At 49.0% G+C, this 12,849-nt stretch overlaps 1 protein-coding gene across 2 annotated transcripts in view; it reads right to left on the bottom strand.

The window, feature by feature from the left end:
• The window catches only part of EMID1 (EMI domain containing 1), a 54,148-nt gene that overhangs the window by 17,920 nt on the left and 23,379 nt on the right, over positions 1-12,849 (bottom strand). For both annotated transcript variants that reach the window (XM_023190725.2, XM_023190724.2), the window contains exons 6-12: positions 10,826-10,946; positions 10,284-10,373; positions 9,564-9,710; positions 8,521-8,610; positions 8,323-8,375; positions 7,780-7,842; positions 7,630-7,674 (exon numbers count right to left, since the gene is read on the bottom strand). In XM_023190725.2, coding sequence (XP_023046493.1) covers positions 7,630-7,674; positions 7,780-7,842; positions 8,323-8,375; positions 8,521-8,610; positions 9,564-9,710; positions 10,284-10,373; positions 10,826-10,946 — 609 coding nt within the window. The remainder of the gene's footprint in view (positions 1-7,629; positions 7,675-7,779; positions 7,843-8,322; positions 8,376-8,520; positions 8,611-9,563; positions 9,711-10,283; positions 10,374-10,825; positions 10,947-12,849) is intronic.

Genomic DNA, 12,849 nt, shown 5'->3' with positions numbered 1-12,849 from the left:
CCGAGGCAGGCGGATCGTCTGAGGTCAGGAGTTTGAGACCAGCCTGACCAAAATGGCGAAACCCCGTCTCTACTAAAAATATGAAAATTAGCTGGGTATGGTGGCAGGTGCCTGTAATCCCAGCTACTCTGGAGGCTGAGGCAGGAGAATTGCTTGAACCCAGGAGGCAGAGGTTGCAGTGAGCCGAGATCGTACCACTGCACTCCAGCCTGGGGAACAAGGGCGAGAGTCATCTCAAAAAAAGACCTTCGAAGTTGTCATTCCATCTTAACAAAAAGTGGAAAGTTGAAAAAGCTGAAAAATCAACGGCTCTTCTTAGATCTGTTGGAGAAGTGAGGCCATAGGCAAACCACTGCCCCCAAAGCTGGAGAGGCAAATCCAGACTATCATAGCTTGCTAAAGCAGAAACCCACAAGCACAAACCTCCAGAGGAACCAGGGCCAGGATAGGAAAACCTAAACTGTAATTGATGAACTTCTAGAGGCTCAGTGTAGACAGGTCTTAGGGTTAAAAACTCCAGGGGGACCCAGTCATAGGCCCACATCCCTCCTTTGGTGAGTTTTACCTCAAGGAGCTCTACAAGGCCCTCACAGTGAATATCAGAGAAAAATGCCTTGTCCTTCCAGCAGGGAGAGGAGATGAGGCACCATTTTGAACCACTCAAAGCATTCTCTTCTGAACAAAGCCTACCTCAGGAGAAACTACTTTACCAGATCCTAACCTGTTGCGATGATCGGACCCAACACCAGCTCATGGGGGCAATAAAGTCCGGCAGAGTCAAAGGAATGGGAAGACAGTTTGAGAGAGAAAGTGGGTGCAGGGGGCCAACGCAAGTATGGAGGCTGTGAAGGCCCTGAGCTCTGGGAGCCCATGCTATTTATTGGTGATCAAACAAAGAAACAAGTGGTGAGGATGTAGGGGTTGAGAGAAAGCAATGCATGAAGCACATGATTTACAGCTGTGACAGTTTAGCATTTTCTTTGAAGCATATGGAACATGTTCTGCTACTTAAGGTACTGGGAGTGCTAGAAGCAAGGAGCCAGCAAGTCTAGACACATTCCAGAGGCCACAAGGGGTTTTATGCCCTGAGCCCTGGATTCCATCCAAGTCACAAGGGGTTTTATGCCCTGGGCTTAGACTATGGTGCAGCAGGTAGCTTTCCACCCTTTAGCACGGAGTTTGGTGTTCCAAAGGCCACGAGGGGTTCTTGACCCTGGACCCCAGACATGTTCCAAGGCTCTTTCATGTTATGTCAGACATGCAAGCCCCGCCTCAGCTTCTCTCCCAACATTCAGCTTTTCTCCCAACACTAACCAACCTGGAGGAGGTGAAATGCCCACTTCCAGCTCCCTCTAATTTCCATGTGAAGGAAGGGAAATATCCAACTCTAACCCCCTCTAGACAACCTGTCCCACCTAAGAGGCAAAACAACCCCCAAACAAAAACAAAACAAAACAAAACAAAACAAAACAACAACAACTGAGACACACTGGTGAAGTTCACAGTCCAAGGGCACAAGCTCATCTAAAGACTGAGGTCTAGGCTGGGCGCAGTGGCTCACACCTTGCCTATGGCCTCACTTCTCCAACAGATCTAACCTACGGTCCTAGCACCTTGGGAGGCCAAGGTGGGTGGACTGCCTGAGCTCAGGAGTTCAAGACCAGCCTGGCCAACATGGTGAAACCTCAACTCTACTAATATACAAAAAAATTAGCCAGGTGTGGTGGTGGGCACCTGTAGTCCCAGCTGCTTGGGAGGTTGATGCATGAGAATCACTTGAACCCAGGAGGCGGAGGTTGCAGTGAGCCAAGATCGAGCCACTGCACTCCAGTGCCTGGGAGACAGAGTGAGACTCTGCCTCAAAAAAAAAAAAAAGACTGAGATCTAATCATAGGACTCCAGAACACTTCCTTTCCCCTCATACCTTCTCACTACATTACTAAAGGCCTATCTACTGCAGTTCTTTTGCACAGTACGTTACATCTACCTTCCAGTGAAAAATTACAAGGCACACTAAAAGGCAAAAACACAGTTTGAAGAGATTCAACAAACATCAGAACCAGCATTAGATAATGGCAGAAATGTTCAGATTATCAGGCCAGGAATTTTAAAAATCTACGATTAACATGCTAAGGGAATTAATGGAAAAAGTAGACAACCTACAAGAAGAGATGGAGTATAAGCAGAAAGAAGGAAATTCTAAGAAAGGCCTGAGTGTGGTGGCTCATGCCTGTAATCCCAACACTTTGGGAGGCTGAGGTGGGTAGACTGCTTAAACTCAGGAGTTTGAGACCAGCCTGGGTAACATGGTAAAACCCTGCCGCTACATTTAAAAAAATAAAAATAAGGCCCGGCGCGGTGGCTCAAGCCTGTAATCCCAGCACTTTGGGAGGCCGAGACGGGCGGATCATGAGGTCAGGAGATCGAGACCATCCTGGCTAACATTGTGAAACCCCGTCTCTACTAAAAAATACAAAAAACTAGCCGGGCGAGGTGGTGGGCACCTGTAGTCCCAGCTACTCGGGAGGCTGAGGCAGGAGAATGGCGTAAACCCGGGAGGCGGAGCTTGCAGTGTGAGATCCGGCCACTGCACTCCAGCCCAGGGGGCGACAGAGCGAGATTCTGTCTCAATAAAATAAAATAAAATAAAATAAAATAAAATAAAATAAAATAAAATAAAATAAATAAAAAAGAGAAAAAAGATATTCTAAGAAATAATTAAAAATAAGTGGTAGGGATAAAAAGCACTGTAACAGAAATAAAGAATGCCTTTGATGGGCTTATTAGTGGACTGGACATGGCTGAGGAAAGAATCTCTAAGCCTGATGATATGACAATGGAAACTTTCAAAACTGAAATGCAAAGAGAAAAAAGGCTGACACAATAGAACAGAATATCCAAGAACTGTGAGACAACTACAAAAGACGTAAATATGAATAATGGAATGCCAGAAGGAGAAAAGAGAAAGAAACACAAGCAATATTTAAAGTAATAATGACAGAGTTCTCTCCCCAAAAAATGTCAGACACCAAAACCACAGATCTAGGAAGATTAAGGAACACCATATAGGATAAATGCCACAAAATGACACATACACATATCATATCCAAACTTCAGAAAATCAGGCTGGGTGCAGTGGCTCACATCTGTAACCCCAGCACTTTGGGAGGCCAAGGCAAGAGGATCACTAGCGGCCAGAAAGACCAGCCTGGGCAACATAGTGAGACCTTGCTTCTAAAAAAAAAAAAAAAAAAAAATGTCAGGCGTGGTGGCTCATGCCTGTAATCCCAGCACTTTAGGAGGCTGAGGTGGGCGGATCACCTGAGGTCAGGAGTTTGAGACCAGGCTGGCCAACATGGTGAAATGCTCTCTCTACTAAAAATACAAAAAATTAGCCAGATGTGGTGGCAGGTGACTATAATCCCAGCTACTTGGGAGGCTGAGGCAGGAGAATTGCTTGAACCCAGGAAGCGGAGGTTGCAGTGAGCCAAGATCACGCCATTGCACTCCAGCCTGGGGGACAAGAGTGAGACTTCGTCTCAAAAAAAAAAAAAAAAAAAATAGCCAGGTGTGGCACATGCCAGTAGTCCCAGCTACTCAAGAGGTGGAGGCGGGAGGATCCCTTGAACTCAGAAGGCTGGGTGACAGAGTGAGACCCTGTCTCAATAACAATAATAATTTTTAAAAAAACTTCAGAGAGGCTGGGCGCAGTGGCTCAAGCCTGTAATCCCAGCACTCTGGGAGGCCGAGACGGGCGGATCACGATGTCAGGAGATCGAGACCATCCTGGCTAACATGGTGAAACCCCGTCTCTACTAAAAAAAAATACAAAAAACTAGCCGGGCAAGGTGGCGGGAGCCTGTAGTCCCAGCTACTCGGGAGGCTGAGGTAGGAGAATGGCGTAAACCTGGGAGGCGGAGCTTGCAGTGAGCTGAGATCCAGCCACTGCACTCCAGCCCGGACGATAGAGCGAGACTCTGTCTCAAAAAAAAAAAAAAAAAAAAAAACAAATTTCAGAGAATCAAAGATAAAAAATACTGAAGAGAAAACAGAAGGAAAAAATATCTTTCTTGCAGAGGAGCAACAATAAGAATTACATCCAACTGTGCAGAAACCATGCAAGCAAGAGAGTGGAGAGTAATACACAAAGTATTAAGAGGACAAAAACACATCAACCTAGAAATCTTTACCCTGAAAAATTACCCTTCATAAATGAAAGGGAAATGAAGATTCTCAGACAAACAAAAAGTGAGGGAATTTTTGTCAGTAGATCTGCCTTGTAGGAAACATTAAAAGAAGTTCTTCAGCAGAGTGCTTATTTTATTTTATGGAATGAAGTATTGTCCAATTCTAGAATCACAAATAAAGCCAACTGGGAAAAAATAAAAGTAGTTCTTCAGAGAGGACAAAAATTATATGTCAGAAACTCAGATTTTACATAAAGAAAGGAGGACCAAGGCTGGGCATGGTGGCTCACGCCTGTAACCCCAGCACTCTGGGAGGCCAAGGTGGGTGGCTCACCTGAGGTTGGGAGTTCGAGACCAGTCTGGCCAACATGGTGAAACCCTGTCTCTAATAAAAATACAAAAATTAGCCAGGCAGGGTGGCGGGTGCCTGTAGTCCCAGCTATTCGGGAGGCTGAGGCAAGAGAATTGCTTGAACCCGGGAGGCAGAGGTTGCAGTAGCAGAGACTGCACCACTGCACTACAGCCTGGGTGAGACAGCAAGACTCTGTCTCAAAAGAAAATAAATAAATAAATAAATAAATAAATAAAGCCAAAAAAAAAAAAAAAAGCAGAAAAAGTGTGGCAGACAAAAATAGGAACAAAGAACAAGGACAACAAATAGAAAATAGTAGCCAGGCATGGTGGCTCACACCTGTAAATCTAGCACTTTGGCACGCCAACCCAAGGCTGGTGGATCACAAGGTTAGGAGTTCAAGACCAGTCTGGCCAAGACGGTGAAACCCCATTTCCACTAGAAACACAAAAATTAGCCGGGTATGGTGGCAGGCACTTGTAGTCCCAGCTACTCAGGAGGCTGACGCAGAAGAATTGCTTGAACCCGGGAGGCAGAGATTGCAGTGAGCCGAGATCGAGCCACTGGACTCCAGCCTGGGTGACAGAGCAACTCTGCCTCAAAAAATAAAAAAGATAAAAGCAAATAGTAATACGATAGCTATTAACCCAACTATATAAATAATCACTTCATTTATTTAGTTATTTTTTATTTTACTGATTTTTTTTTTTTGAGATGGAGCCTCACTCTGTCGCTCAGGCTGGAGTGCAGTGGCAGGATCTCGGCTCACTGCAACCTCCGCCTCCCAGGTTCAAGCAATTCTCCCGCCTCAGCCTCCTAAGGAGCTGGGATTACAGGAGTGCACCATCACACCTGGCTAATTTTTGTGTTTTTAGTAGAGACGGGGTTTCACCATGTTGGCCAGGCTGGTCTCAAACTCCTGACCTCAGGTGATCCACCTGCCTCTGCCTCCCAAAGTGCTGGGATTACAGGTGTGAGCCAGTGTGCACAGACTATTTAGCTATTTTTTAGAGGCAAGGTCTGGTTCTGTCATTCAGGCTGCAATGCAGTAAAACAATTATAACTGTCACCTTCAACTCCTGGGCTCAAGCAATCCTCCCAGCTCAGCCTCTCAGGCAGCTGAATCTACAGGTGCACACTGCCACATCCAGCCAATTTTAAAATTTGTTTTATAGAAACAGGGTCTCATTTTATTGCCCACTGTGGTCTCAAACTCCTGATTTCAAGTGATCCTCCTGCCTTGCCTCCTGAAGTGCTGGAATTACAAGTGTGGGCCACTATGCTGGGCCTCAATAATCACTTTAAATGTCAATGGCCTAAATACAGCAATTAAAAGATGAGAATTGTTAGAATGGACCAAAAAATAAGACCCAACTATATGTTGTCTACAATAAACTGACTTTAAATATAACCACAAAACAGGTTAAATGTAAAGGAATGGAAGTTAACTGGGCATGGTGGTACATGCAAGTGGTCCCAGCTACTCAGGAGGCTGAAGTGTGAGGATTGCCTGAGCCAGGGAAGTTGAGGCTACAGTGAACAATGATTGCACCGCTGCACTCCAACCTAGGTGACAGAGAAAGACCCTGCATCAAAAAAAAAAAAAAAAAAAAAAAAGGAAAGGGATGGAGAAAGATATAGCATGCTAACTCTAATCAAAAGAAAGCAAGAATAGCTTTAATTCTAGAAAGAGAATTAATTTTAGAAAGAGAAGATTTTAAGTCAGGCACGATGGCGCACACCTGTAGTCCCAGATACTTGGAAGGCTGAGGCAGGAGGATCACTTAAGGCACTTCATTCACTATGTGCCCAGGAGTTTGAGTCCAGCCTGGGCACACAGGGAAACCCTGTCTCTATAAAATAAAAAAGGAATAAAAGAGTACTCAATCCAAAAGAAGACAAGTAAAGAAAAGAGAAAAAAGAAACACAAAACAGAAGGAGTAAATAGAACATAAACAGCAAGATGGTTAACTTAAACGGAACCATATCAATTAATTAATCAATAATACATATCATTAAATATAAATTAACTAAACAGTCAAACTGTTTTTAAACAGCAAGACCCAAGTCATATGATGCATTTCTTTTTTTTTTTTTTTGACAAAATCTTGCTCTTATTGCCCAGGCTGGAGCGCAATGGCGCAATCTCAGCTCACTGCAACCTCTGCCTCCCAGGTTCAAGTGATTCTCCTGCCTCAGCCTCCTGAGTAGCTGGGATTACAGGTGCCTACCACCACACCTGGCTAATTTTTGTATATTTAGTAGAGATGGGGTTTCACCATGTTGACCAGGTTGGTCTTGAACTTCTGACCTCAGGTGATCCACCTGCCTTGGCCTCCCAAAGTGCTGGGATTATAGGTGTGAGCCACTGTGCCTGGCCCACACTTTCTTACATTTAAGAAAATTTATATACATATTTTGGAGAAAGGGTTTTGTCATGTTGCCCAGGCTGGTCTTGAACTCCTGAGCTCAAGTGATTCACCTGCCTTGGCCTCCCAAAGTGCTGGGATTACAGGCATGAGTCACCACACCCGGCCATGATGCACTTTAAATATAAAGTTACAGGCTGAAAGGAAAAGGATAAAAAAAAAGATATAACATGCAAATGCCAAGCATAAGAAAGCTGGTGTGCTATTAAAAGCACACAAAGAAGATTCAAGACAAGTATTATCAGAGATAAAGATATTAATTTCATAAAGGTAAAATGACCAAGGAGACATTAAAAGACTAAATGTGAATGCACCTAATAACAAAGACTCAAAATACATAAAGCAAAATTGATCATATTAAAGAGAGAAATGAACAGATCTACAATCAGAATTGGAGAGATAGAGTGTAAATGAAATGCAGAGTCAAAGAGACAGACATGCAGAGGGAAAGAGAGATACAGAGAAACAGAGAGCCAGAGTGACAGAGACAGAGGCAGCCTGATCCAAAGAGGACAATGAGTCTCAGAGACAGGGAGCATCTGAGAATAAATGACAAAACAGGGAGGATCAGAAGCTCTGGCTGCAGGGGATGGAGTCAGAGGAAGAATTTGGGACTATGGGATCCTGCAGGGATGACTGCAGGACAGACAGCAACACTTACCCGCTGCCCAGCAAAGCCTTGGGGGCCAGGCTCCCCACGCAGTCCCTGTGTAGGAGGGAGGAGATGAATGGTGTCAGCTGTTGAGGGCTCTGACCTGGGACCCTCAGGACTCACCAGAATTCCCCCACCTGGGGCCACCTGAGTACTCACTCTCTCGCCTTTCTCTCCTGGGTGGCCAGAGATTCCTTTGGGTCCAGTTGGGCCTGGGGGTCCCTGAGCAACAAGACAGGGCCTCAGCCTTGTGTTGGGGCAGGATGGAGTGGGCAGGGGCTTGGGAACAGAGGTGCTGGGGAGGGTGCTCTAGCTTGGTCTGGGCCTCTGGGTTCTTCACCATACACCAAGCACACAGCAGTCAGTTCATACAGCTCAGTGTTAAAAGATCTGATCCTGGAGTCAGATAGTCCCACCACAACTCACGGAAGTTGCCATGTGCTGGCCACAGCCCCAGGGCAAGAATCTCCACTTTTCTTGGTTTTAGGTGATAACAATACATGGTTCTCATTACTTGGATTGAATAAGATTTATGGAAGGTAGTTTGCATATTAAGTGCTCAATAAATACTTATTGAATGAATGAATGGAAGAATGAATGGATGGATGGATAGATAGATACAAGGGTGGATGATGGACGGATGTATGGATAGATGGAAAGATGGACAGACACATGGGTGAGAGTACAAGGAGAACTACTCACTATGTGTCCAGGACTCCCAGGGACACCTGTGGGGCCAGGAGGCCCAGGGGGACCTGGAAAAAGACAGGATGTCCTAAGGGCCAGAACAAAGTACAATCTCAGGAAGTGCCCCATCAGCTCCCTCCTGACAGCCCCAAACCCTATTCCCTCTGCCATCTATCAACTCCACCCCTTACCCCAGGCCTGGACTCAACTTACCCATGGGCCCTGGAGGGCCTGGAGGCCCAGTGGGTCCCTGGGGCCAGTGGTTGTTGGTCTCAGTGAAGGTGTTGGACAGCAGTGGGTCTCCTGGGTGAGCAAAGATGATGAGTGAGTAGAGCTGGGTAGAGTGGGGTGGTTAGTCTTCACCTGCCACCTCTGCCAAGACAGCTTGGACTGCCCCATGGGGCAGCCTGCAGCATGGCTGGTATCACCTGGGCACCTGCTCCCAGCGTGAGGAGTGTGGAGAGTGTTGGTCTCGCAAGACCAGGAAGCAGGGAGATGTGGGTTCTAACCCCACTGCAACCTAGCTGGTGACATCCAGCAACACTCTCCACTTTTCAGAGCCTGTACTGTCACTGCCGAATGGGAATGGCAATAAAAGAAACCATTTATCCACCACCTACTGTGTGCCAGGCTTCTGTACATGGGTGTTACACAGGTCTGGGAGGCTGGCAGTGTCATTGTCCCCACTGTATGGATAGCGAGATGGAATGAATGCTGGGATGGCAGAATGAATGAATGGTGTGCACCAAAGACACGATGGAAAAGAGGCTGAAATCTGGCGCTCCACATTCTGACCCCTGGCAGTCCATGGGCAGGTCAGGCTGGGCTGCCAAAGGGAAGAAGCCAAGGACGTGCATCAGGGCCTGGAGGAGGGGCCAGGCCTGTGGCCTTGGGAGCTCAGAGCTCGCTTCCTGCTGCCAGGTCTTTTGCTTCCCAGTGCTCTGAGAACTGGATTCCAGCCAGTTCCAAGGCTCAGGACGGCCTGATGCCTGGTGGCTCTAAGCACAGGTTCTGGAGGCAGCCCGTTTGAAGCCGTTCCCCTACGCCGGGGCTGTGGGACCCTGGCAAGCCACCTCCCCTCTCTGGTCCTCAGTGTTCCTCATCTGTAAACACAGGAGGACAACAGCGCCTGCTGGAGGACTGGGTCACACCTGGCCTACCATGAGCAGGGCTGGCACACAGAAGGCATCTGGCAGATGGTAGCGGGCACTGTGCTGATGGCTACTCCATCCCCACCTCTACCTGTGGGGACTCACCATGCTGGGAGATCCAGGTGTGGGGTGGCCCAACAGGGGTTGGGAGCCCAGGGGGGCCAGGAGGCCCTGGTGGCCCAGGAGGTCCCCTCTCTCCAGGGTTACCCACAGCTCCAGCCCGGCCAGGGCTCCCTGGGGGGCCCTGTGGACCTGCAATAGAATCACAGGGATTTGTGGGTATACAGGAGGCAGGGAGGCCGAGGGTGGCCTTAAGCGACAGGACAAGGCAGCCTGGAGTGGTGGGTATGAAAGAGGGCCCCACAGTCCATAGACCTAGGCTCCCTGGTTGTCTAACAGGGGGATGAGCACAGCTCCCAGTCCTCCACCTCATCCAGTCTGGGTCTTCCTTCCTTGGGGCTCCCAAACCCCCAAAGTCCCTCATAGAAACCCTGGTCACATGGAGCAAGCATTGCTGCTTCTCCTCTGCCCAGGCCTGCTCCCAGCGGTCTGGAAGCTCCAGAAGGGCAGGGACATGTCTGACCCCACCCAGTGCCCAGCTCAGAGCCTGCTAAGTGTAGGTGCCCAGGGAATGTGAGTCGAGTGAACGTAAGAGAGGATTTCATGGAGCCCAGGTGTGGGCGGGGCACTCCCTGGCGGGATGTTGAGTGAAGAGGCAAACAGATGAAAGGGCCCAGGCCATCCTGGCCATGTCAGGAGCGGGGAAGGGCCCACCTGGTTGGGGGGTGGCCAGAGGAGCTGTGGAGCAACGTTGCGGGCACTCACCTGGTGGGCCTCTCATCCCCATTGGGCCCCGGCTGCCGGCATCTCCCTTGGGGCCGGTGGGCCCGGGCAGCCCCCGAGCACCGACTTGTTCTGGGGGGTAAATCATATCAGACTGGCAGCTCCAGATCTGCTCTTGATCCCCACCCCCTGGCCCCAGCCCCCCAACCAGCACCTACCATTTCGGGGAAGCAGCGGGACCCTAACACTCTCTATGGCTCCTGGCAGCCCTGGGGTGGGGGGGTAGGCAGAGGTCAGTGTCCCCGCTGGGCCTGGGGAGGGAGGCTCATCCAGAATCCCCACTCCCAACTCCCCCCGACCTCCAGGCAGGGTCTGCTGGGGCTGCTTGGTCTCCAGGGACTGCAGCTTTCAGGAGTCCCAGGAGACGGTCCTCTTAGGCGGGTCTAAGAAATGGGAAATGGGAAGACTGAGGCCCACTAGAGGGTTAATTTGGGAGTCAGTGACAGGGTGGGGACCAGAATCCCACTTCCCCAATTCCCAACCCACTGCTCATTCCCACAGGCAAGTCTGAGTCTGACACTCACCCGGGAGGCCTCCATCTCCGGGGCTGCCCTGGGCAGGAGGAGGGCCCCAGAGTGGGGCAGGGTCCTCAGGGGTAGCTGGTGTTGGAGGCGCTGGCCGCTCTGTGACAGTCAGCATGGCCACCTGAAGAGGAAGACAGGGTCTCACTAGGACCCCTCCCTATTTTTTTTTTGAGATGGAGTTTTGCTCTGTTGCCCAGGCTGGAATGCAGTGGTACCATCACAGCTCATGCAGCCTCAACCACCTGGGCTTAAGCGATCCTTCTGCCTCAGCCTTCCAAGTAGCTGGGACCACAGGGACGCACCACCACACATGGCAAATTTAAAAAAAAAATTATTTGTAGAGACAAGGTCTCGCTATGTTGCCCAGGCTGGTCTTAAACTCCTGGGCTCAAGCAATCATCTTGCCTCAGCCTCCCAAAGTGTTGGGATTACAGGCATGAGGCAAGGTCTCACTAGGGACAGGCCAGCCAAGGGGCCTGGTGTGGGAGGTAGGAGGTACATAGCCAGCAGGGCCCAGCTTGGAGTAGAGCCCCAGGCTCGCAAGGGCACAGAGCTTCATTAGAAGTGACAGTGTTTTTCAAAGCACACAATTCATAACACGCATTATGGAAAAGTCATTGACACCATCATTGCCGTCCAAGTTGAGCTTTGTGACTGTTGCGGTGCTTGCTGGGCCATGTGCTTTTTTTCTATGCTTATCTACAAATAAGAAGCTTTTTTTGATTTGTTAAAGCACCACAGGGTATGGCTGGAAGAGTTTCACTAATTTTTTTTTTTTCCAAGATGGAGAGTCTTGCTCTGTTGCCCAGGCTAGAGTGCAGTGGCACAATCTCGCTTCACTGCAACCTCCGCCTCCCGGGTTCAAGTGATTCTCCTGCCTCAGCCTCCCAAGTAGCTGGGATTATAGTCGTGCACCACCACACCTGGCTAATTTTTGTATTTTTAGTAGAGATGGGGTTTTACCATGTTGGCCAGGCTGGTCTCAAACTCCTGACCTGAAGTGATCTGCTTATCTCGGCCTCCCAAAGTGTTGGGATTACAGGCGTGAGCCACCGTTGCTGGCCTTTCACTAAATTTGGAAGGAAGTTTGGAAGAGTCGACATGAAATAGAAACCCGGAGGTGTACACAAAGTCCACTTTTGGGCCCATGGTGAGGAAGACTCTGGGAAGCTGGAGGTGTCCCCTCAGCTGCTGAGGACCAAAGAGAGGCCAGATGACCACAGACCAGGGGCTTGGGGATCATGGGGGCCTGTCCAGAGAAAAGCTGAAACTCTCCGGCAGACCCTGAACCAGGAATTCCCATCACGGATGTGGGACTGAGTTGCCTCTTATGTGGGCTTCTCCTGGGAGGGAGCTCAGGGAACCGCTCCTGGAACCCCGTGCCTTGTAACTCAGGTGCCAGCACACGCTATTTGGAAGCTTGGTTTTCCCATTTGATAAATCAGGGGAATCTTCTTTTTTTTAATTTTAGAGACAGGGTCTAGCTCTGCTGTCCAGGCTAGAGTGCAGTGGTGCTATCACGGCTCACTGCAGCCTTGCCCGCCTGAGCTCAAGTGATCCTCCTGCCTCAGCCTCTTGAGCAGCTGGGATTGTGTGCCAGCTGTATGCCACTAAGCCCAGCTAATTTTTTGTAGAGATGGAATCTTGCTATGTTGCCCAGGCTGGTCTCCAGCTCCAGGTCCCAAGTAATCCTCCTGCCGTGGCCTTCCAAAGTGCTGGGATTACAGGTGTGAGCCACCAAGCCCAGGCTAGAGAAATCTTTTCATGTTAGGCAAGGGGAGTATTTTAAATGACTGCTGAATGTCCCACAGAATGAATTCTCTACAATCATGCAACCATGCCTTCTTTTGCCTGGTTTTCAAATTTCGCTATTGGTAAACATTTTTGCATCTGATAATCTCATTAAGGTAAGTTCCCAGGCTGGGCACAGTGGTTCACACCTGTAATCTCAACACTCTGGGAGGCCAAGGCAGGAGGATTCCTTGAGGCCAAGAGTTCAAGACCAGTCTAGGCAACATAGAAAG

This window comes from Piliocolobus tephrosceles, chromosome 19 (genome assembly GCF_002776525.5).
Source record: "Piliocolobus tephrosceles isolate RC106 chromosome 19, ASM277652v3, whole genome shotgun sequence".
In the NCBI taxonomy this organism is placed as follows: Eukaryota; Metazoa; Chordata; class Mammalia; order Primates; family Cercopithecidae; genus Piliocolobus; species Piliocolobus tephrosceles.
Note: the sequence above shows the minus strand (reverse complement) of the source record. Positions and strands in the feature narration are given on the sequence as shown.